Source organism: Ovis aries, chromosome 11 (genome assembly GCF_016772045.2).
Source record: "Ovis aries strain OAR_USU_Benz2616 breed Rambouillet chromosome 11, ARS-UI_Ramb_v3.0, whole genome shotgun sequence".
In the NCBI taxonomy this organism is placed as follows: Eukaryota; Metazoa; Chordata; class Mammalia; order Artiodactyla; family Bovidae; genus Ovis; species Ovis aries.
In genome coordinates this window covers 42,284,855-42,310,857 of record NC_056064.1, presented here as the reverse complement: position 1 = coordinate 42,310,857, position 26,003 = coordinate 42,284,855, and the positions used below count along the sequence as shown (strand labels likewise).

Sequence of the window (26,003 nt, the reverse complement as noted above, 5' to 3'; positions counted from 1 at the left end):
CTGAGTATAAACTAGGCAAGTCTGAAAGTCTAAACAAGTGAAAGCAATTGTTCGGGAAGTAAATTCTAGAAGCAGGATCAACTCTCAATGACCAAAAGAAAAAAGAAAAAAATTTCTTTTTTAAAAAAAGGAAGGATAGGCAGTGGGCACACCAGAAGTGCAGAGAAACACCACCATGAGATTTGGGAAACTTTCTGAACTGAACTGAAGATGAGATAATGAGGGCATGGGTTACTACTTGTTCTCAAGTGCGCAGTTCTTGTTTCCGCTTAAAATCAGATCCGCTGACTACAAACCACAAGCAACTTGCTTTGAGGATCCAGAGTAACTATAGCATTTCATCTTGCTCTTAGGATGTCCCTTAGCAAAACCCAGTGAAACTCACAAGCCTCCTGTCTACTCTACTGCATGGTTCACAATGCCTGGTTTAAGTAAACCATAAAGATAAAGCTCAGTGCAAATATGTGCTCTAAAGGGGAGAACTGATGGAAAAGCAAATAGTGCTCCTCTAGAGGAGGAGGCTCCATCTGGAATCTCTGGGAAAATGAAAAAAAAAAAAAGGCAGAATTAAAATCAAATACAAATTTACAATAATATTCTAATTAATAATTACACCATTTCAAACTTAAGAATCCTTCAAATGAAATAATTGTGCCTGATGAGAAACTGTCCAGAACCACTAACTGAGGGCCTTTAAAGCAATATCTAAAACCATGTCATCAAGTATCTCAATCCTAATCTGGGTTCTCTCATAAAAGTACTACCGAAGTTCTTCCACATTACTTGCTATGCCCTCTGGTTTACCCGTTCCCCCAGTCAGAATACTCAAACCATGCCTTGAAAGAGGAAGTAGCACGACTTCAATAGCTCTATTTCTACACTTTAGTATAAGCAGCACATCTAGGTCAGGCTACATGACCAAGAGCAAACACTTTTCTTTCCATTGACATGAGAAAGAAATTACATTTCATCACCCAAGGTATTCACGCAAGCCCCAAAGGAGATGGCAGATGGGAAAGAAAAGTAAAGAAAGCAGATGGATGGAAAACTCAGAAGGAAAGGAAGGCAGGGCTCTGCATGCCATTAACCATTACTTTTCCAGTCTTCTTTACGCTCTGATATGTTATGGTGCTTATGGTAAAAGATGCAGAGAAATCTCTCCAGCTCTTACAGTTCTTCATAAGCAAGAAGACTGAGAAAAGGATAATCATTAACAAGTCATTTAAAATGCTCTGGATAAGAAATGGCTAAGTTGAATTTGTAATCATCATAAATCATTAAGACTATTCAATATGTGTTGACCTCTCCCCTTCTCCACACCTGGCCAATCATAACCCCTATACCTGGAGATGCAGCGAATCATTTTCTGATTTAGTCATTTTCTGCTCATTACTCATTATTGTTTCTGCTCTGTGCTTATTATTGTACATTACTGATCATATTCACCAAATTATATTCAAAAGAAGGGTTTAAAATAGGTAGTGTTTCAGGCCATTGGCAAACATAATCATCTCAGGCATGGATGAAAGGCTCATGAAAAGTCTACATTTCTGAGACCTGAGGTCCCAAGTCTCCTGATCTTTTGCATCATGTGAGGCGTGCGGTGCAGATGTGCTTAACTCTGTGAGGCTCTGTCTCCTGTCCTGGCAGCGACACCTGAGACTGCTGTCTGGCCTCAGCAGGGCAGGGGCTATTGAAAGGGACCTGGCTGAGGCTATGGGCTAATGGCGAGAGTGGACAAGATGCTGACTGTGCACTAGGAGGGAAAAGGAGGGGTTCCTGGCCCTCGAAATAGATGGACTGATGACGACAGCAGCAGAAGAGCCTCTCACAGCCAAGGCCTCATGCTCAAAGAAATGCTTTGCATGAGTAGGACAGGATGTGAAGGTCATGCCTGACTTCTCAAGATGGGCATTTCATGTTTACACCTATTAACCACAAAGAAAATTCCTAAACCCATAGTTACCATTTTAAAATCTTATATCATCTTTCCAAGTGATTCTGCTTATTTTGTTTTTACTATTATTATTATTATTTTTTTAATAAAATGAGGAGTTAAAAAAACTGTTTTCCTTAAGGGAGTCCATTTGTCAGTCTTTTTTCAGAATTTCTCCCAGAATGAACTAGACTAGGAAATCTCTGCCAATCCTTAAAATTCAGGAGAATATGAAAAACATTCTCATATATCTCATCAATATCCCAGCAGTAAACTAAAGGGTATATCAAAAGGGGGGAAAAAGCAGGGAGAGGGTAAAAGAACTAAGTACCCAATAATGATAAAAGTAACTGAGCTTTGATCTTGAGGCCAGGTTTTCTTTGGATCTGTGGGCAGCAGCTTGGACACGAATAAAAAGCACACCATCTTTGAGCCTAGGGAGTCACTGTGTTCGTGGATGTTTCCAGACATGACTAAGTGATATAGCCCCTGAACACAGAGACCATGTCACCCAGCTGATGCCTCACAAAGAGCAAGTGCTCTTCAAATGATCCAACAATAATAATGCTGTATTATTATTAAATATAATATTATCATTTAATAATATTATTAAATAATAATGATGTTTAGGCAGTGAGTATACTGGAATTCCAGATTATTTGTTCATCGAAAACCACTTGACGTAAGTGACCATGCCTGTTGCAAAAGACCTGAAACACTTGGAAAGAGTTAATTACACCATCCCACATCTTTTAATGTGATGATATCGGGGATTGGTGAAAGAAGTTACCGTCAGTCTCAAAATTCTCAACTCAGTGAGCAAACTGAATATTCACACCCTCTCTGATACATAGCCTGATCCTGATTCTCAGGACCAGGCAATTTAATTCCTAGGAGCTTTTCCCCCTTTCCCTGGCTCCAGTAGATCTTCTTAATTAGCATGGTTTCTCTGAGTTGGATCTTCAGTTACTGAGGAATGTTTCATGTCTTCAGCTGACTTTCTCCAGCCCCGTGTGGTTTTCACACTAGCATGCTTCAGAATCACCTTGTGAAAACGGACTGCTAGGCCCCACCCTCAGGGTTTCTGATTCAGTAAGTCTGGAGTGAGGACTGAGAACCGGCATTCTGACAAGTTCCCAGGTGAGGCTGACGTTGCTGGTTGGCAAACCCCTGCTCCAGGCTAGAGAACTAGGGAGAGTTATTTTTTCTTCAAAACATAGAAATTAAAAGTGAAACTGAGGACTTATCAGATACTAACTAGAGTAGGCCTTTTGTTTTTTTAAAAGCTTTGCTAATTTTTGTTGTTGAGCAAAGGAAATAAAGAACTTAATGGGGTGGTCTCCCTGGTGGTCCAGTGGTTAAGACTCTGTGCAGTGCTTCCAGAGCAGGAGGCATGGATTTGATCTTTGGTCGGGGAACATGCTGCAAGGCGTGGCTGAAATTTTTTTTTTTTAAAGAACTTATGGGAAGGCATACTGAATAGTGACTGGGACAATCTATGAAATGTATGATGTTGCTAATCGGGTGGCAAAGACACCTATAAAATAGAAGAGTTACCCATATTTTAGGCCATCAGAAAAAGCATGTCCACACTGAAAGCTAAGACTCCTCCCCAGCTTTAATTGGGAGAAGGAAGCCTTTTGAGAGCCTTGTTCCAAATCCTTGTGGTGGGGTCACTTCAGCAAGCTGTCCCCTGGCAACTGAGTCACCTACATTTTTAACCCGGGAACTTATTATTAACATTTTGCCCCTACAAGGTACTGAAGTTGAGTTTAGAGGAAAATCCAGGAATTTCAAACAAGCATCCTACCAATTTTCCATACAACATAAAAAACAGCTCTCAAATTAAGTGTGCTTGCCATGTGGAGTACTTAAAACTATGCTCAAAGGTTGACAAGCAACCATAGAGGATACAAGTTAAAATTTAATGACAAAAGGTTTGGAGATTAAATTTTTGTTTCAATTTCATGTATAACTTTTTCCTGTTGCTTCAACTTCAAGCATACACTTACCTTCATATGTAAAATTTCATCTATGTTTACACAACTACTTTAGGGTTCCTTTCCTCATCTTGAGATGAAAAACTGCTGAAAATGCGAAAATATACAAAACCATGGCTGGCTGTGTACTGCATGGAAAATGGAACAGAATCTGACATTTCTTCAACTAAAACAGGGTGCAGAAATGGTATTGTTCCCAAACTAGCAAATTAAAACAATTATTGGAATAAAAATATGGCCCATTAGTGCTGGTGTAATATCTGCTGCTTAAATACTAAAAGAAACAATAGTCTGACCTCATCAAAAAACTGTTGAGTTTTGCGAAGTATAAATTTTAATTCAGTTAGTTCCAGGAAATTTCTCTTCAGAGCTTCCTGGTTTGTGTTGATTTCCTTCAGTTCATTTTCAATCTTCTCAAAATTAGCCTATAGAGAAACAAAACAAAACAAAAAAACCAACCAAACTATTAACTCACACTAAGCTCAAAATGCTTGCTCTAAAAGACAGATGAAATAATCCATCCCACAGAATGCTGGCCACGCTGAATATCCAAAGATATCTTCATTTCTACCCAGCAATACATCTGGCCCTGTGTATTCTTTGGTTCCATATCCACAGATTGTTTAGTTAATCATAGTTATGGTTAGTTAACCATAGTTCAAAAATATTTGGGGAGGAACATTTTCCAGAAAGTTCCAAAAAGCAAAACTTGAATCTGTTGCTCACTAGCAACTATTTTACCTGTGATCTACATTGTATTTACAATGATTAACATAGTATTTACATTGTATTAGGTATCTAAGTAATCCAGAGAGGATTTAGAGTATATGGGAGGATAAGCCTAGGTTATATGCAAATACTACAGCCATTTTACACAAGGGTCTTGAACACCAGCAGATTTTGATATCGAGGGAAGGGCTGGAACCAATCTTCCCTGGTTACTGAGGGATGACTGTACTGTGTTTTTACCAGGGTGGTTTTCTTTATAAAGGTTTTTTTTGCTTAAAATAGCCTCTTTTTGTCTATAGATTCTGTTATACACTTGGTTAAATCCCTCAGCGGACTTTAGATAAAATAATGATTGAAAAGTCTATCGAGATTTTATGAGATTCAGTTTATGAGATTATTAATAAATTACTAGATAAATTAACATTAATCCAATAAATTTTCAACAAGCCAATAAACATTAGTGGCATGTGACAGTATTGGAGATATTAATACCATAGTGATTTTTATACCATAAAAAAGGAAATTCATTTTAATCCCATCCACAAGAAACTTGCAATCAAAAGTAAAGGACGACAAGAATTATTCTACTTTCCATCTACTTAGGAAAGTAATTTCTGCCCTTAAATATAAAGAAACTTATCTGGCTTCCCCAGAAGAATTATTTACCTCTAAGTCAATCATGTCCCGGGGGAAGGGCACCTCTGGGTTTTCACCAGTGTCCATAATTGGGATGTTAGCTTTCCTTATCTCTTTCTCAACAAATCCTAGAACGACAGAATCAAAACATTCATGTCTAGCTCCACATGTCTGGAACTGCCAATATCTGAGGAAAAAACTAATAAGATCCCAAACCTGGCTAAGAAGAGCTTCATTCTAAGACACTTTTCATATAACTGCTAATCCATTGTGCTCTGCATGCATGGGTTTGAATCCCATCCTCGTCGGCTTGTGGCTTCCATGCCCTGCCTTTAGCTGGGGCTTCCCAAGTGGTGCTTGTGGTTTGGGACTTCCCTGGTGGCTCAGATGGTAAAGCGTCTGTCTACAATGCGGGAGACCTGGGTTCGATCCCTGGGTCGGAAAGATCCCCTGGAGAAGGAAATGGCAATCCACTCCAGTGCTACTGCCTGGAAAATCCCATGGACAGAGGAGCCTGATAGGTTACAGTCCATGGGGTCGCAAAGAGTCGGACATGACTGAGCGACTTCACTCACACTAGTTAGACAACTCCAACCTACAAGGGTTTCGTTAAATTTGAAAATAGGTCAGTTCTGAGTTAAACAAAACAAGAAACAAAGCACAGAAAAGGCCCCAAAACACAGGAGAAAAGTGTGTTTTCAGGTGATAACTACTGACTTGTTTTTCAGCACAGAGACTAAATTCACCTAACTGAAAGCTAGCATCATATAGCAGCAAGATCTTGGGTTTTAGAGGCAGACAACCTGGATTCAAACACTGATTCCATCGTGGCCACTTATATTCTTGGGCACATCACTTAACCTCTCTGATCTTTAGCTTCCTCATTTACTTAAATAAGGAAACTGATCCCCATCTTGAAGGAATGCTGTGAGGAATGAACAAAATAAAGTGTATGAACGCCCTAACTCTCAATAGTACCTCAATAAATGTTAGGTTCTTCCCACATAAATAGACAATTTAAAGCTGGCTATGCTGCCATCTAAAATTGATGGTGTTCTAGGTCCTATCTCTCAGAATTCTACAGTGTAGCACTGCCATAAAACTCTTCTCATTAAAAAAAAAACCAAACCAGTATTTTCAGCTTGCAGCCTTGTCATCTCAAAGTTTCTATTAAGCACCACCGAGCCCAAATACCACACATCTATTTGTGCACAAGAAATTCATCTTCACATTATTAGACTGCAAGATTTTTCCTCTCTCCTTTTCCTTTCATAGTATTTTCCTCCTTTATCAAGAGGACTCTAATTTAAGACAAAGCGGTCACTAGACGAACGTCAGACAAGACCAAAATGCACATACGAAGCTTTCGGTCCATTTCTTCACATCTTCTAACTTCATTCACAAATTTCCTCTGGAAAACGTTCACATCTGGATTTAACTGCAAAATAAGAAGAGAATACCAAATATTCAAATACTGTATCCATTTCCTCTCTTTCATAAGTAACACATCCTGTGAAGTGAAAACCTAATTCTATGTCAATGTGTCAGTTCAGTTCAGTCGCTTAGTCATGTCCAACTCTTCATGACCCCATGGACTACAGCACGCCAGGCCTCCCTGTCCATCACCAACTCCCAGAGTCTACTCAAACTCATGTCCACTGAGTCGGTGATACCATCCAACCATCTCATCCTCTGTCATCCCCTTCTCCTCCTGCGTTTCCCAGCATCAGGGTCTTTTCAAATGAGTCAGCTCTTTGCATCAGGTGGCCAAAGTATTGGATAATACAATGCTATTAAAAAACTTTCTACTGATCCACACAACCCGCTTTAGGACCAGTCACCAAGGAAACGTAAAAACCCTTCTCTCACTGCTGCAAGCTTTTTACCGGAATAGAGGCAAATATAACAAAACACACTAGTACCAAATGTTCATCTCAGGCCAAAAAGCTCAGTGAGCACAACCACCTCCCAAATTTGGGCAATGGATATAACAGAAGCTTTGCCTGGTTTTCCTTCTCTCCTTCTTCCCAATCAGTAGAGAGAGAAAGCAAACTTCTCTTAGTTTTCTGCCCAGGGTCTTCACCTTCTAGGTGACAGGCTTGTTTATTCAATCATCCACCCATCACAGGTAATTTTCAAAACAATGCCACAAGATATTCTGGGAAATACAAACAAGAATAAAACAAATTCCTACTCATTAAGAAGCTTGCAACCTAATAGGAAAGAAAGATGAATACAACCCATAAGATAGACTGTGATAAGTTCCATAAAAGTAATACAAATAAAGAACTAATAGCTACTCAACATTTATGGAGCACCAAATATGCGCCAGACACTGTATTAGGCACTGGTATAAATACAAAGAGTAAGATATGTCCCAGTTTTTAACAGCTATCAGCCCTACAGAAGAGACAGACAGAAACCAATCAATACAACTTTTGTGAAAAATATTATTAAAGAGTAGGCAAAATGTTGGTAGTTTCCTATAAACATTCACCTACCTACCTCATGACTGAACATTCTACACTAGGCACCTGCTTAAGGAGAATGAAAACATGTTCACAGAAACTTGTTCAAGAATGTTCATAAAGACTTCGCTGGCAGACCAGTGATTAAGATGCCATGTTTCCACTGTAGCAAGGGGCATGGGTTCGATTCCTAGTCAGGGAACTCAGGTCCCACATGCTGTGCAGTATAGCCAAAGGAAAAAAGAATGTTTACAGCAGCTTTATTCACAATAGCCCCAAACTAGCAGTGATCCAAATATCCATCAACAGGAGACTGGAAAAAAGCACTGTGATATGTTCATATCATGGAATAAAAGATAATCAACTACAGAAATATACAAAATGAGATTAAATCTCAAGAACATGAAGTTGAATGAGTGAAAGAAGTTGGACATAAGAGTCCGGGTAATAGAAAAAAAAAAGAGTCTGTACTGTATCATTCATTTACATGAAGTTCAAGAACAGGCAACACTAATCTATGATGGCATAAATCAAAACAGTGGTTACCTATGGTGGGTACAGACTGACCAAAAGTGGGCACGAGATAACTTTCTGGGCTGCTGGAAATATTCTGTATCTCGATTGGGGTGATGGTTATAAAGGTGTATACATTCACCAAAATCATCAACTTGTACTCCTAAGATCTATGCATTTCATTGACTATAAAATTTTACCTCCATAAAAAAAAATGAGGGCAAAAAAAAAGGAGCAGGGGGAAACAGACACACACACAAGGAATAACTGATTCTATCTTGAGGGACGAAGAGAAAAAATGCACAAAGGTAACACCTGAGCTGGCAATGAGGCAGAGTTCAGCAAGCAGAAACAGGATGGAAGCAGAAAGACCACGACAAGTGACTCAGAGACATAAATCAATCATATTCTCAGAGAATGGGGGACATTTTCTACAGAGGAAGATGAGGCAATGCAAGGAGCAGGATGTGGAAGATTTTGTCCTCTGGGCAATAATATCGAATCAAATGATCTGATTTTTACTTTTTTTTTTTTTTTTAAGATTTACTGTTTTGAAGAATATTGTATGTGAAGAATGAACTATAAGAGAGAGAAAGACTGGTAACAGAGAGACTAATAAGGAAATTATTGGTATTATGTATCATATTAATGTTAGATGGAATCTATGTAAAAAGCATTGTTAGAGATTAAGAGAATCACTACATGATGATAATCAGAACAATTCTCAGGAAAAGAACAATTCCAAACTTGTGTGTCCCTAATAAAATGTTTATTTGGGTTTTGAGTTTGTTTTTTTTTCTCACTGAGCAGGCAGTACCTTGACCTCTCATTCAGAAATTTCCATTTCAATAAACAAGACATTCTGAAATGAAGGTAGCCACAAGGCTCATGGTTAAATTTACTGGTTTCATAATCAGGAGTCAAGGTCAACTGCAGCCACACCACAGCCTGTTTCGGTAAGGACTCCTGAAATATCTGGGCAAGGTGTCTTCAAAATATTTCAAACAAACACTAACAGAATTACAAGGAGATACTGACAAACCTGTCCACATAGTGGGAAATTTAATATAATTTTAAAACCATCGATATATCAAGTTCACCAAATATAACGGATGAAGAAAATCTGAACATCAGCTTAATCTAACACACATACACACTTTCTATCACTGCATCCAATAGTTTTCTCTTTAAGAGCTCATTTATAGGGACTTCCCTGGTAGTCCAATGGTTAAGAATCTGCCTTGCAATGCAGGGGACTCAGGTTCAGCCTCCGGTCAGGGAACTTAAATCCCACATGCCTTGGGGCCCAAGCACAGTAGCAAAAGATCTTGTGTACAGCAAGTAAGATCTGAGGCAGCCAAATAAATTTTAAAAATAATAAATTTTTTAAAAAGTTCATTTATAAAAGCTAATCACAAAATAGGTCATTTAGCAAGTCTCAGTATAGAACTGGTACCATAAAATGTTCTTTGATTACCATGCAATTAAGTCAGAAATCCATATAAAAAATACAACTTAACATATTTGGAAATTCTAAATATGGGTGGGTGCATGGCTTGCAGAATCTGAGTTTCCCAACTAGGGATCGAACCCAGGCCCCAGGTGGTGAGAGAGCAGAGTCTTAATCACTAGACTACCATGAAAGCCTCTGAAAATCTTAAAATAGTTAGAATGGGATGACAGTGAAAATGGTAAAGGTCAAACTCTGTAGGATGCAGTTAAAGCGGTATTTTAAAAGAACTTTACAGACTTAAAAACAAATAGTAAAGACTAAAAAATAATGTGTTAATTATTAAAGAAGTTTTTTTAAAAAAAGGTAATAGGACATAGAAAATAACAAAGAGCAGAAATGGTTGAAAGTTCCAGAACAAAACAAAGTCCAGAGAAGATTCCCCCAAATCAAAAGCTGAATTTTTCTTTTCTTCCTCTTAATCATTTTGTTATCATTTTTTCTTAAAAGCGGGTTATATGAAAAGACAAAATAGACCAAATTTTTATAAGACTAAGAGATGGCATAAACATGAGAATTTTAAAAGTCCACTAAAGATAGAAATTTCAACAGTTAAAATATACCCATCTAAAAACACCAGGCCTAGAAGGTTTAAACATAGGCTCTTCCAAACATTGGAAATGCCTAAAGCTTAGAAAAATTATTCCAATAAGGAAAAAAATGAAAGGGAACACTCCTCAACTAGTGAGTGAGACTGGCCAATATAACCTTAATACAAAAATAAGAATAGTTTCAGAATGGACAATTACAGGTCAATATCACTTGTAAATATAAATGAAAAATCCTAATAAAATTATTAGGACACTGAACCATAAAATTCTTTTGAAGTACACCTCATGACTAAGTTTCTCAGGCTTGCAAGGATAATTTTATGCTTTTTTAAAAAGTCTGTACAAATGGCCTGTAAACTGGCTTAAAAGTGAAAGTGAAAGTGAAGTCGCTCAGTCGTGTCCGACTCTTTGCGACCCCATGGACTGTAGCCTACCAGGCTCCTCGGTCCATGGAATTTTCCAGGCAAGAACACTGGAGTGGATTGCCATTTCCTTCTCCACGGGATCTTCCCAACCCAGGGATGAAACCCGGGTTTCCTGCATTGCAGGCAGACGCTTTACCATCTGAGCCACCAGGCAAGACAAACTGGCTTAAAATTCAACAATAAAAATACTAAGATCAGCCATGGGTATACCTATGGCTAATTCATGTTGATATATGGCAGAAACTAACAATATTGTAAAACAATTATCTTCCAATTAAAAATAAACAACTAAGATCCCGGCACCCAGTCCCATCATTTTATGGCAAATAGAAGGGGAAAAAGTGGAAGTGGTGACAGATTTTATTTTCCTGGGCTACCAATTCACTGCAGCCAAAAGATGCTTGCTCCTTGGAAGGAAAGTTATGACAAATCTAGACAGCATATTAAAAAGCAAAGACATCACTCTGCTGACAAGGCTCATATAGTCAAAGATACGGTTTTTCCAGTAGTCACGTATGGATTTGGGAGTTGGACCACTAAGAAAGCTGAATGTCAAAGAACTGATGCTTTTGAACTGTGGGGCTGGAGAAGACTCTTGATGCAAGGAGATCCAACCAGTCAATCCTAAAGGAAATCAACCCTGAATATTCATGGAAAGGACTGATGCTGAAGCTGAAGCTCCAATAATTTGGCCACCTGAAGTGAAAAGCTGCTGCTAAGTTGCTTCAGTTGTGTCCAACTCTGTGTGACCCCACAGACGGCAGCCCACCAGGCTCTGCTGTCCCTGGTATTCTCCAGGCAAGAATATTGGAGTGGGTTGCCATTTCCTTCTCCTGATGTGAAACGCTAACTCACTGGAAAAGATCCTGATGCTGGGAAAGATTGAAGGCAAAAGGAGAAGGGGGTGGTAGAGGATGAGATGGTTAGAGAGCATCACTGACTCAATGGATATGAATTTGAGCAAACTGTAGGAGACAGTGAAGGACAGGGGAGCCTGGTGTACTATAGTCCACGGGGTCGCAAAGAGTTGGACATGACTTAGCAACTGAACAACAACAAGAAGCATGTGAAGAAAGCTCCACATCATTTGCCACCAAGGAAATGCAAATCAAAACCACTGTGAGATATCACTTCAAACCCATTAGGATGGCTATAATAAATATGTGTATATATATATTGGTGAAGATGTGAAGGAACTGGAACTCTCATACATTGCTGGTAGGAATGTAAAGTGGTATGGCTGCTGTGGAAAGCAGTGTAGAGGTTCTTCAAAGTATTAGAATTACCAATGACCCAGCAACTCCAGGTCTATACTCCTAAGTATATACCCAAAATATACCCCTAAGTATATACCCAAAAGAAGTGAAAATGGGAACTTAAACCTACTTGTACATAAATGTTTGTAGAGCAATGTGATTCACAACAACCAAGAAGAGAAAACAACTCAAATATGTTCATCAACTAGTGAATAAATAAACAAAAAGGTGGTATATACATTCAATGGAAAATATTCAGCCATAAAAGGAGTGAAGTACTGATACTTCTACTTCTTAGGTTGCTGTGAGGAATGCCTGCAATAATAATGCAAAATGTTCAACATGGCATCTGTTTCAAAAATGTAAGTTGTCATTATCATCCTAAGTGTTGGAGAGTAAGGGCCTGAATAATAGACTAGAAGTATGTCAAAGAGAAAAAAATACATGAGGGCAGAGAAGCCACAGAAGACTTTGAACAAGTCAAGCAACGAAACATGTCTTAATTGTCTCTCTAAAACCCAGGGCGATATCTTTTGTACAGAAGATAAGTAAGAATTACTTATACTAAAACCACTCATTTTAATATTCTGCATATGTTTATAGTTAAAAAAAGATACAAAAAAGAAAGAAAGGAACAGATACAAGCTACAATACAGTTGAACTTTTATAGTAAGTGAAAGAAGCCAGACACAAAAGACCACATATTATATGATTCCACTCACATGAAGTGTCCAGAGGCAAACCCACAGAAACAGCAATGAAGATTGGTGGTTGCCAAGGGCTGGAGGTGGGGAGTGGGGCTGGGAGGAAATGGGGAGGGACTCTTAATGGGTACAGGGTTTCTTCTTGGCGTAATGAAAATGTTCCAAGATTGAGTGTGGTGATGGTTGTACACTTCTGTGAATATAATAAAAATCATCGAACTGTACACTTGAAATGGACAAATTGTATGGTATGTGGATTGTATCTCAGTAAAGCTGTTAAAAAAATTAGTAGGGAAAAAAGTGCCTATGTAATTCACCAAATTAACAGATTTAAAGGAGAAGAAAAAATTTTAATGGTAATCTCAATAAACAAAAGGCATTCAGTAAAATTCCACAACCATTTGCGACAACCTCAGAAAAACCAGAAATGGAAAGGAATCTGTGTAATCTAATAGAATTTTCCCAAAATATTAAGAATAAACATCCTATTTAAACTATAAAAAATCTAAACGATTACCCTTAAAGTTAGGAGCAAGACAAGCATACTATGTGATAGACACAAAGCATTCTGCTCTATTTCCTCATTAACAAAAATCCCAATTTTGTTCAGGGCAGTAGCAGATCAGTTGGAAAAAAAAAAAAAAAACAACCACTACCACATTTCCCAAACTCCCTTGCAGCTAGATTACACCATAATTTTGGCCAATGAATAATAAGCAAAGTCTGATGAGGAGTTCTGGGAAAATTGTTTTCCTCCATATGTAAGTCCTTCCCCTTCCTCCTTGCACTTTCTTCTTCCTGCCTAGAATATGGATGAAACGTGAGTTGTGGTGATCATCTGTAAAGACAAAAGCCAAGTGCTCAAGGATACTTAAACAAATACAAAGTGATCTTAGGACGCTGATGACAGTATGAAGCTGGGCTTCATGTTACATGAGAAAAGTATACCCCTATCGTTTGGGTTTTTAGTTACATACAGCTGAACACAATCCTAACTAGTATCAGCTTGGTCTTATACTTTATCAACATGTTACTGAAGGTAAAATAAAAAGAAAGAAGAAGGGTTTGAAGGAGACAGCTCACTCTGATAGTGCAGTAAAAAAAAGACTGTATCAACTGCAGCAAAATATTAACAGCTAATGAATCTACACCAGAGTATTCAGGCTTGAAATTTTTCAAGATAAAAATGTTGGAAAAAAAGAAAATACTAATAACAAAAAAAGAAAAATAAACTTTACATATACGACAAACTATACCATCAAGAGGGAAAAGACAAGCCACAGCCTAGAAGAAGTTACCAGTAGAGGATTTAGAAAAAGATTAGCTTCCAGACTACAAGAAGAACTTGAAAAAAAAAAAAAATCCTACAAGTCAGTGAGCAAGCAAACTCAACAGAAAAATAGGCAGACAATATGGACATTCATGGAAAATGAAACTCATTATATTCAATAAACAAATAATAAGATACTAAATATACTAATCTAAAATATAAATTAAAACAATAAGGTACCACTTCATAACCATCACATAGGCAAATTTCTTTCTGTCTGAGCACAGAGGTGTTGGCACAATTGTGGAACAAAGGGAATTCTTCAGGCAGGGACGGGAACATGAACAGGTACATTCACTGTGAAGTACAGATTCTGACTACATCTAACAGGGACACACACGATGATCAGCAATGCTCCTCCTGGTTATAATCCCTGGAGCAGCAGCAGGTCCATGAGAGCAATACCATTTTCATGTAACACTAAGACATTATTTGCCCTTTTCATTCTCATCCTCTTATGAGTCTGCAATGAAATTTCCCAGAGGCTCATAAGATATGTCACGGCAGACTGCAGAAGCAAGTAAGAATCAGGCTGTCTTCTACTAATTCGGACACTAAAAGATTTTCAAAAGTGTAAAAGCCGTACCCTTCTTCTCAAAATTATTTTTTTTGTTTTGGTAAATAGTTATTTTTCATAAAAAAATTATGGTAACATGTGGTGGGCTTATTATAATTTTCAAATGAGTTAATAAATACTTCAAAGATTTCTCAGTACAATAATATCAATAACTGCAACTCACATAAAAACCCTCAAGGGTCCTCAGTAATTTTTTAAGAGTGTAAAAAGGTCCTCAGACCAAAAAGTTTGAGAACCACTGCCCTGAAGAAACTATCACATATATATATATATATATATATATATATATATGAATCTTCACTGTACCACTCTAGAGCAAAAGACTGCAATCAACCAAAATGTTCATCAGAAGGAAAAAAATGCTGAACTGTATACTCTTACAATAACTATACAGCAATTCAAACTATACAGGTATCAACATGGTTAACTCTCACAATGTTAAATTTAAAAACTACTTGCTGAAGGATATATACAATATGAAACCATGTACATAGTTTTAAAACATACAAAACTATACCACATATTATTATTTAGTGATACATACCTACATACATACACACACAGCCAAAGTGGGGAAAAAACACAAAGGCATGACAAAAGCAAAGATCACTGTAGAGATCACCTTTGTAGGGGAGAAGAGAGAAATGAATGGCATGGAAGAAAGCTACACCGGCATTTTTCAATTATTCGTGGCGTAGTTCTCTTAATCAGATAATAGAAACAGTTACAGGCATAACTCATTTTACTGTATTTCACACTACTGCGCTTGGCAGATATCATATTGTTTTACGAGTTGGAGGTCTGTGGCATCCTTGCATCGAGGAAGTTGGTTGATCAGTGCCATTTTTCAATCGAATTTGCTCACTTTCTGTCTCTGTCACATTTTGGTAATTTTCCCAGCATTTCAAACTTTTTCATTATTGTATCTGTTATGGTGATCAGTAATCTTCTGAATGCAAAAAGATTACCACTTGTTGAAGGCTCAGATGATGGTTAGCATTTTCTAGCAACAAAGTATTTTTAAATTAATGTGTGTACTTCTTTTTAGACATAATGCTATTGCACACTTAATAGACTTTAGTGTAGTCTACAGTCTACAGTATAAACATAACTTTTTCTTTTGGTCATGCCACTCACCTTGCAGGATCTTAATCTTTCAATCAAGGATTGAACTTGTGCCCTCAGCAGTGAAAGTGAGGAGTCCTAAGCACTAGATCATCAGGGAATTCCTAACATAACTTTTAAATGTACTGGGAAACCAAAACATTTGTGTAACTCGATTTATTGAGATACTTTATTGTAGTGGTCTGGAACTAAAATAAATATTCACTTTATTAATTCCTATTAATTTTTGTTATGACTGACATAAAAGTTAAGAACACTGAATGCACACAGTGGTGTTAGGAAGGGAGACACCATAGGACAAAATAAAGGATTGCAAATTAAGGATGAGTTAGGTTTGATTTAGCCTTCAAGTCTAAAAAACTGGAAGAACATTGATGCATTAGCTGAGTTAGGTAGGAGAACATTTGAAGAGAGGTAATATAAGAGGGTTCAAAGAGAAAAAAGGAATGAGACCTTGTAACTGGATTATATTTGTGCAATTTCAGCTCAGACTGAGAATTTCCAGAAAGCTTGCCAATTCCAGGAAGTCAAAACTGATTAATTCCACCACTTTCTGACCACTCCTCTTTCATCTATCCATTCATTCCAACAAATATTGATTATCTTGTATGTGGGCACTAAGGCTATAAAGTGAATGTCTCTATCTTCCTGGTGCTAAGATCACTGCACAAGAGACATTCTTTAATCAGTCACTCACACCGATGAACAGAAAATCAGGACTCTGATGAATGCTATAAACAAGAGACTTCCCTGGTGGCTCAGACAGTTAAGCGTCTGTCTACAGTGTGGGAGACCCGGGTTCGATCCCTGGGTCGGGAAGATCCCCTGGAGAAGGAAATGGCAATCCACTCCAGTACTATTGCCTGGAAAATTCCATGGACAGAGGAGCCTGGTAGGCTACAGCCCACAGGGTCGCAAAGAGTCAGACACGATTGAGCGACTTTACCTTACCTTACATGGAGCTTTGAGATTGCATAACAGGGAACTGTTAACTGTCCCTTCCTTTCAGCACTGTAGATTGTGCCTTCCTGATCAGATTGTAAGCCTTATAGTATACTTTTTTTTTTAATACTTAGATTGTCCACTTTCTTTTGCTATCTCCTCCGAAGTGCCTAGCATAATGCTTCAAAACAGTGAGTATTCAGTATACCCTTAGGCACTATATATCTGTAACTGGATGCTTCAGATTTTGTAATAAATACATCCTATTGTACACAGAGCTATGACACTTTTTAAAAATACCCTACTATGGGTGTTAAGGAGCCCAAAAGTGAAGTTCAAGCCTTGAACTTTTGAAGGCTGAGGATGGAGGCTGTCCTCCATCTGCATTTCAAGCAATTATGCTGAGAATGCTTCAGATCATCCTCCAAAGGGTAGGCTAGTAAAAGTGTGGAAGGATCAGCACAAATCACTTTCACCTGTGCAAAGACAACTTGAAATGTACACTCTTCTAGTAGTAAGCCAGTACTGTAATGTTATTTTTGCAAATAAAAAGCAAAACATTTGTCACGAGGCAACCGGCCATAATAAGAAAAATAAAGTTCAGTGGTAATCAAGACGCAGTGCCGTAACTACTTACATCACGAAACTGAACCTTTCCAAGTTCACCTAATTCACTGACACAACAATAAGCAGCTTCTGATTGTAGAAAAAGCTGGGCCAGTGTCATCTCCTCACTCCGGAAAAGCTCCCCCATGGTGGCAGAAAGGACAGGTCAACTGAGTCCTGGGATTTCTCTGCAACCTAAAGCAAAGAGAGAAAATTACATGAACTTGGAACTACCAAGAGGACTGAAAGCAAACAACACCCCAGGAGGCCTCTTCCACGCTGTATTTCATTTCTCTCACTCCAAGCTGACATCCTTAGCTTAGAAAGACAGAAAGAAGAAATTGCAAAGGCTGTTACTGAATCCTCTTGTGAAGAATGCCTGATGAACAGTCACTTACTTTGCAGTCAACATCAGGATCAAATGACAATAATGTGGGACATCTCAATACGTAAGAATGTATTCAGATTAAAAACAGGAAGTGCGAATCCGAAACAGCTCTTTAAACACCCTGGACACAGTATTATAAGGCAGTGACATTCACAGAGATCTTTTTTTGTTTTTTTCTGTGTCAGGAATCAATCAGAAGAGACTTCAATTACCCTCTCAAAAAGGATGTCTCTGTTGAGATTAGTTTTCTATCCTCCACTGCCAATTTCTAACAGCCAAAGTCCCAGCACTGCCCTCAAGGTACAGCTACCTTAAAGGATTTACCTTTTCAAACTCCTCACAAAACACCATTTTCTCTCCAAAGATTCTAAACACGTAAGTGTTCACTTCTACATACACACACACACAGAAACAGCTTACATGTCACACCCAACTTCAAGTCAAACATGATGGAACACATGAAATGACAAAGCAATTTTATCGTCAGAGAATAAGCTTTCAACCTCTGGAGCTTTCTGTTTTTTATCCCCACCTTCAAAATTACTACGTTCTTCCATCTGTTAAAGCTTCTCACGAATGAGCCAATAAAGATATCCTTCTGGGGCGGTCTTACCGTTACCGGGTAGGAAAGACAATTGGCGCTATCAGTGGTCCTGAAACTGCAATTATTTATTCTCAGTCGGCTACTGTAAGGCACGGACTGTAAGGTACAGTCCGTGCCTTACAGTATCTAAACGCAACAAAATGCACGTTATTTCTGGTATCACGAGGGCATTCCTAATGACAGGCGAAACTGACATCAAAGGAAGAGCTATTTCTCCGGAAGCCTGGGAGACATTTTGAGAAATCTGAATGACAAAACCTTTGTGCATTTGGCATTCAAGGTAGCAAAACAATACATTTAGATAGAAGCAAGAATTTCTCAAGAGATTATGTAGCTTGACTCTGAGACTGCCTACACCTGACTCATCCAAAACAGCTGTTAACAGTCCCCACTCCACCTCCCAACACGAATAGATTCCACAACCTCTAAGCACATTAAATTATGCCAGATCAGCATAGTTCAGAGGCTGCCGATAATGACAACCTCCAATCAGTTGCCTCCCTGTTTCTGCTCTTTAATGATTAAAAGTCTCCCTAGAACATCTCTGTCCCACTGGAGCCAAATCGAAAAATAAAAAGGCTATAGCGATCCGGGGGTGTTGGGAGGGTCACAAAGCAAAATAGGAAGAAACAGTAATCCTGCCCAAGAGGAGTCCAAATAAAGACCTCCCGAGCCCTCCTGCCTCACAACTGCCATCCAGTCGTCGCCTCCCTTAACGAGGTATTCAAGTTCACCTGCCTCATTTCCTGTCTATCCAGTGAGAAGCAGGAATTCTCCGGGCCCAGGCACACCTACCTCCTGGAGTGGGGAATAAAGGGGAGAACCCTCAAATGGGAGTCCCTCTAAGAAGGACTCTTCTTCTGCCTTCCCAATAACCTTCCGTTTTTCCCTCTTCCACGTAAATGGAGAAGGGTTCGAGGCCTCCAAAAGAGAGTGAACCTCCTGTTCCTCCGCCCACAGGAGGGGTACCCGAGGAGGGGTGAACCCCTGCTAATTCCTTGAAGAGACTTGAAGCCCCTGCAAATTCCTTTGACAACCGAGCGGGCCATTAGAAGGGCTTGATTTGCCCCTCAAAATCCGCTCTTGGCCGCGCTGTACCCACAGCCCCGGCTCACCTCCAGTTGGGGGCCGCCGCCAAGGAAGCCGCGGCAAACCAAGCCCGCAGCCTCCGCAGCTCCTGGCAGCCGCACCTCGACGTCCGTGCGTCCGCAAAGCCCCGCCTCCGCGCCGCCGCCGGCCGCCGCCCCCATGATGACCTCATTGCCATTGGCCAATGGGGTGCGGCCTCAGCCGGAGGCCGCATTGCGGAGTCGCGGGGGCGTGGGCGAAACCCTGCGTGCTGACGCCATCTTGTTCCCGCAGCCGCGGCTGCAGGCCGAGGAAGGCAGGCTGCGGCGGAGGTGCTAGCGGCCTTAAGTCATTGAGCTCTTCAGAATCCGTGTTCCCTAATAAGTTTCCTTGAAGCCAGGCTGTCTGCTTTTTTTATTTTCATATCCAAAGAATTAATTCACAACTTTTTCCTCTTCTAGGGAAATAGCATGAAGGGGAGAAATCATTATGAAATAACTTGCTAGCTGGAGGGAAGCTTTAAAGGGCTTCCAGCCAGTCTCTGTACGCACACACACCTTTCCCCCTTGTTTTACAGAGGAGAAAATTTGAGTCCTAGAGTGGGGAGAGACTTGCTAAAGGTGCTAGATCCTATGGTCTAGGCTTGAGCAGGGGGCTCTTTCGTTTAAGTACGGAGAAACCTCTCTTTGTAAAGGTAATTGTTTCAGTCCCTCCAGCAACTATCCAGAGCCTGTTTATCTCCAGTTAACAGTGGAAGAAACCTTATTAGGCCAAGTGTTGTGAAAGTTAATTTTGAATCTTGTTTGCATACTTGTGCTCCTACTTGACCGCTTAAAGGTTTTCTCTTCCTCAAAATCTGTAAAAGAATAACCTAAGTGTTTAAAACCGCGTTAAGTGATTATTTATTTAAAACAAAACAAAACAAAACCACGATTATCAACGATTGATGACGGTTCCCTTTTCTTGCCGTACTTGTAAGGAAGAATGGGGATCCCAAATCGTTTGTCAAAACCAAAACTGTATCAGGAAAAACTCGGAAAACCGGTTATTCATACTTCGTGGGTGGTGGACCATATGAAGATTCAAATTTAATGACGGATTGACGTCTACCTGGCAAAACATCATCAATCTTGCTTTACCAGCCTAAAGGAAATAAGGGCAAAAACGGATGCTTAATTTGCATTTTCCATCTCACAGTGTGAATGAAGATAGGATTTCATTTCGATTTTGTTGAGAAGTAGCACCTTGGAGAGCCCCAGAACCTCATTTTCCTTGTGAGCTTAGTTCTCCCTAGCTCTCTCACCTTAACCGGAAAGGCGGATAAGGACCCACATTTGAATGCCTGCCAAGTTTTAGAAAACTATTACACAATGACTGTTATTTCCTTCCTTTGAGACTTAAAATTTTTTTAAACCTCAGGGTCAGCTGTTTGCTAACCACAAATTTTCATTCTCTTGCCTTTAAGACAGCCTTTCATCTGGTCTCATCTCGGTTCTCTTGAATTCTCTTCTCTCATGGCTTCCTTCAAAGTATATTCTCTCAGAGCTCCTTTTCCGTTTCATCTCTTGCCATCAGTGTTCTGTTTCTTTTCCCTACCTGCTCTCTTCCTTAGAAGTCTTGCCTATTGTCAGGCTTAAATGTCTGTATATAGGCCTCATACCTATTTTTCCCTCCACCTCCTTCCTCCAAGGCTCTCACTGAATAAAAACTGTCTCTTCCTCTGAGATCCCTAATTGTTCTAAAGGCATCGTTATTTTCCTAGTTACCAGAACTCCAAGCTTAAACCATCCTGGGTTTTTTCCTGACCAGGGATGATGGAACTGTGGCCCCTAGCAGTGAAAGCACAGAGTCCTAACAACGGGACTACCAGGCAATTCCCTTGCTGCTGCTAAGTCGCCTCAGTCGTGTCTGACTCTGTGTGACCCCATAGATGGCTGCCCACCAGGCTCCCCCGTCCCTGGGATTCTCCAGGCAAGAACACTGGAATTCCCTTAGGCCATCCTTAATTCTATTCGTTTCCCTCTCATTCTTAGTCAGCTATTATGTCATTTTCATTGTATAACCTGCATTTATATCTTGTCTATATCCCCTTGATCCTTTTTATTTTCATTGCTGATAACTTAGATAACCTTTGCATCTGTCAAATAACTAAAACAGTAGCCTATGGGAGGCGCATGGTGTAGTGTAGCAGAAGACCCCAGGCTTTTGTACCATCCAAATTAGGCTTGAATCTCAATTCCTCCAGTTATTCCATCTGATGTCAAATGCAAAAGGAGCCAGTCTCAGCTCTCACAGTTACAAGATGTGGGCACTTGAGCAAGTGTGAACTGAACTCCATGTTCCTCATTGGAACTCTAATGGAGCTTTTCTGTTTCTCTTATAAAACACAGTACTTTCTACCTGGACTTTTCTCCCCTAGTTATGAGCCTGCTCATTCAATAGTAAAGTACCATTTCTTGAATGAATGGGTGAATGGGTAGTTGATTCTGAAAGACCTCCTAATGGAAACCTGCTATAACCCAAAGAACACAGGTATAAATGAAAAGGAATATGGAACATAAGGAATATCCTGCCTTTTCTCTGTTCCCTTCATTTTATGGACTTCGTTATCTGTGGGGGTAGAGAGCTCACGACAGATGCTTGCATTCTTGTAATAGAGATATGAGGGAAAGGCTCCAAACAGAAACTAGAATCAGGAAATGTGTGTGGAGTCAGTGAAAACTTTGCAGAGTCATCAAGTTCAGTACAATAACAATGCTGATACTTGTATTCCATGTATAGTTCCTGAAGTTATTCTACATTAGAACATTCCTATGAGGAAAACGCTCTTTTAAGTTCAATGATGCGTACTTTAATAAATAGCTTTCAGTCATCAAAAATTCATCATTCCTTCAGCAAACATCTATTAAGTGCATGCTTTATACCAAGCATAATGTTGGCAATGCAAGAGGAAGAAGGGGCTCACAGTCTTAACAGGAGAGACAGACAAACCGCTAACATATACTATACAGCAACGATTGAAGTGGTCTTTGTAAGCCCAGAGAAAACTCCCTAATCCTGTTTACCAATGGGGGAGGCTTTAAGAAGACACAACATTTGAGATGGGTATTAAAGGATAAACAGAAGTTTGTTTGGAGGAGAAGGCAAAGACTAGTAGAACAGAAATAGTACTACTATCAAACTAAATTCAGATTTTGTTTTCATCACAATAAGTAAATACATCAACTTAGCCGAAACTAAGATGTTTTGATCCAGAATAATCCTGCATTTACATTGATTTTATCTAGAGTTAACTTGTATGCTTCTCTAAGAAAGGAAGACATTGTACTTGCAACTTTCTGTAACTTGAACAAGTACAGCATATATCCAACAAGATCCAATATAAACAGTCTATCACCACACAGCCCTAGAAGACATGAGCAATTCCATATGGGCCATAGCCAGTAGTGCACTTCTGGATGTCTAAACTGCGTTATTATTTCTTGGCATCTGTGAAAATGTCTGTGCAATAGTTATATAACACTCAGTTCTACTAGCAAGATGACAGACCAGAGTCAGTGATCAAATTTAAAAGAATTATCACTGTACTGGAGTAAGTAAAATATATATATTTTTTCTCTTTTTTCTTTCTTCCTTTTTTAGTTTGAATGAATGCACAGCAATTTTCTGAATTTCCACCAGTGAAAGGTCAGCTCCTGTTTGCTTACCCAACTGAAGTCCTAGATGGGGCCTTGAGGAGGGTATTAAAGTTAAACCAAATGTTTTGAAATACATATTTGCTGAAGTATTTCTGTCTGCCATATGCTTCCTGTATTAATTTCCTAGAACTGCCATACAAATGACCACAAACCGGGTGGCCTAACACAACAGAAATTTACTCTCTCATAGTTCTGGAGAACAGCAGTCTGAAATCAGGGTATCCACAGGGCCACAGTATTTCAAAAGGCTCTAAGAAAGAATCCTTCATTCCCTCTACCCAGCTCCTGGTGGTTGCTCCTAATCCTTGGGGTTCCTTGCCTTGGGAAGGCAGCATCACCCCAGTTGCTGCCTTCATCTCCACATGGCATTCCACCTTCTGAGTGTCTGGACATGCACCCACATTTCCCTCTTCTGATAAGGTCACTAGTCTTTGGATCAGGGCCCACCTTAATCCAGTATGACTTCTTAATTTGGCCACATCTACAAATACTCTGCTTCTAAGTAAGGGCATATTCACCAGCTCCAGGTGGACATAAATTTGGGAGGAGTACTGTTCAACCCAGTGTACTTGCCTTACCAGTTCTGAGGAGGAAATTTTGCTCTGTGTGATAGTGCAAGCAGCTGGCAGCTAAAATTTTGATTTAAAAGTTCATTCTGCTTGTCGGCCTTCTTTGAGGTGATAGTATCACAGTGTAATGATTATATATATATAGTCAAATAATTTTTTCCCTTTTATATAAAAATGAACTCTAGGAACTTTTCTGGTGGTTCAGTGACTAAGACTCCATGCTTCCAATGCAGGGGGCCCAGGTTCGATTCCTGGTTAGGGACCTAGATCCCGCATGCCGCAGCTAAGAGTTTGTGTGCTGCGACTCAGACCCGTCACAACCTAATAAATAAATAATATTAAACAAAATGAACTCTAATTCCTAAACTATTCTACCAAACATCTGATCTGAGTGTTGGATGAAAGATTTCTCCTGCCACAATCTTTAAGTAACCTGTCATGACCTTGACCATTGTTCTTGAAATATTGATTAGCAGTTTGTTTCCACAGAAACATATACTTACTTTTTTCGTTGCACTCTGGGTTCCTTAAGATAAGCTTCTTGCGAATTCCTTGGTGGCGCAGTGGTTAGGACTCTGCGCCTTCACTGCCCAGCATGCGGGTTTGATCCCTGGTCAGAAAACTAAGATCTCGAAAGCTGCACAGTATGGCCAAGATACAAAAACAAAGGAAAAAAGACTCTGCTATTATTTGCAAAGTTCATCAATGTTTCAGATAAAAGTTTTTAAATAAACATATATCATAATAGATCTTGAGTCTCCCTTTGAAGCTCAGGGAATGTCCATGTCCTTTAGCTCTGGTAATGATACATCCACGAGGGGATGTGAATGGACCTAAGGCATGTGACATTTTATGCAACGCTTAAGACTCTTGTGACCAACACATGAGGCAAGAAGCCTCTTAACTTGTGTGAGCGAAGAATGCCATGGAAGGAAGCTTCTTAAAGAAATAAACCCGAGAAAAGTGGAGATGAAAAGGCGGAAAGGATTGAGTGACATAGAGCAGAGAAACCTCTCTGTGAAATTAGACCAGAAATATTTGCCCAGGTAAACAACAAGGTCAAGATTCCTGAAGTGGAAAACCTGGCAAATGTTTCTGTATTGAGTTTCTAGTGACTTGGAGAAAGGAGGTGAGATCTGTAGTAAAGAAACACATGGGTAAAAATTCAAGTAGATTTATTGAATCTGGTTGATTTAATGGTCAAGGGATAGATTCACCCTAAACTGTTGTATGGCCATTGCTTAACTTGGTGCCTGGCATTCAATAGACACTTCATATGTTTGAAAGAAAGCAAGCAAAACTGGGAATTCAGTTTAACTTGTGACAAACTGGTAAAGGTTATTTGCAATCACGCACTTACTTAAGGCTGGAGATTTCTGTGCTTTACACTGGAGTTGTTTTTATGTTACAAAGGGGAAGAGAGCCTGCAGGAAACTTGTAGAGAAAATAAATAAGGGTGTCGTCTTCAGAGGAGAAATTTTTTTTAGGGAAAGCAGAAAGTTATCCAAAAGGGAACCTTCAGATGGATATTGCCTTGAGCTGTATTTTTGTTACAAATTTCCTTTTGCTTAGAAAGTCTGAATACAAGTGAACAATTAGTTCTGTTTAAAGAAAGGATACTTTGGGCCCTTAAGTTTTTCTGGCAACATGAATAGCTATTGACAAGACTGCGTTTGAGTAAAATCTGTAAGGGAAGTGAATTTTAGGAGCTTTCCAGTCAGCTTCTATATTTCTCTCTTCTATTATTTCACTCAGTACAAGGTTTTGTGCTTGATATGATTCAGGCCTACATATAGAAAATAGGGCAGGAATTCCCTGGTGGTCCAGTGATTAAGACTCCATGCTCACACTGCCGAGGGCCTGAGTTCAATCTCTGGTTGGAGAACTAAGATCCTGAAGGAAAAAAAAATAAGAAGAAGAAGAAAGAAAATTGGACAAGGGTCCTATCCTGAAGGAGCACAGACTCTACAATACAATAAGGATTTTTATTAGTAATATATAGGTAGTACTATGGATTCACTGATAAAGGCATCACTAACGATGCTTTGAAATCTTTACAGAGGAGATGAAATTTGAGTTGTCTTAAAGAATGAGCAAGTGTTGTCTGTGAGTAGACTATGAACCTGTCGGTTCTCTGCCTACACTGGGAATGATTCCAGCACTTCTCTGCAAATTGTTTCTTTCAAGACTGAGTTGAAGATCAATCTTTTATTGACAGTGCTACATATGAAATTGTATGAGAGATCACTAAAGTTGTACTCAGAATAACAGTTGCTTTAAATGTGTCTATTAAGCAAGAAAGAATTAAGGTAAGTTAAATAAGCATAAAATTGACATGTTTTTCTTTCCAGTTTCATTGAGATAAAAT

General features: G+C 39.3%; 1 protein-coding gene across 14 annotated transcripts in view; it reads right to left on the bottom strand.

Moving 5' to 3' along the window:
• The window catches only part of ATP6V0A1 (ATPase H+ transporting V0 subunit a1), a 57,914-nt gene extending 33,496 nt beyond the window's left edge, over positions 1-24,418 (bottom strand). For 6 of the 14 annotated variants that reach the window (XM_012186119.3, XM_012186121.3, XM_042255970.1 and 3 more), the window contains exons 1-5: positions 19,416-19,496; positions 17,340-17,503; positions 6,661-6,739; positions 5,332-5,429; positions 4,233-4,361 (exon numbers count right to left, since the gene is read on the bottom strand). In XM_012186119.3, coding sequence (XP_012041509.1) covers positions 4,233-4,361; positions 5,332-5,429; positions 6,661-6,739; positions 17,340-17,456 — 423 coding nt within the window. In that variant the 5' untranslated portion in view covers positions 17,457-17,503; positions 19,416-19,496. Of the gene's footprint in view, positions 1-4,232; positions 4,362-5,331; positions 5,430-6,660; positions 6,740-17,339; positions 17,504-19,095; positions 19,497-24,138 lie in introns of those variants that run through there. The other 8 variants (XM_012186120.4, XM_060395628.1, XM_060395629.1 and 5 more) reach the window with 3 other exon arrangements.
• Positions 24,419-26,003: the final 1,585 nt, after the last annotated feature.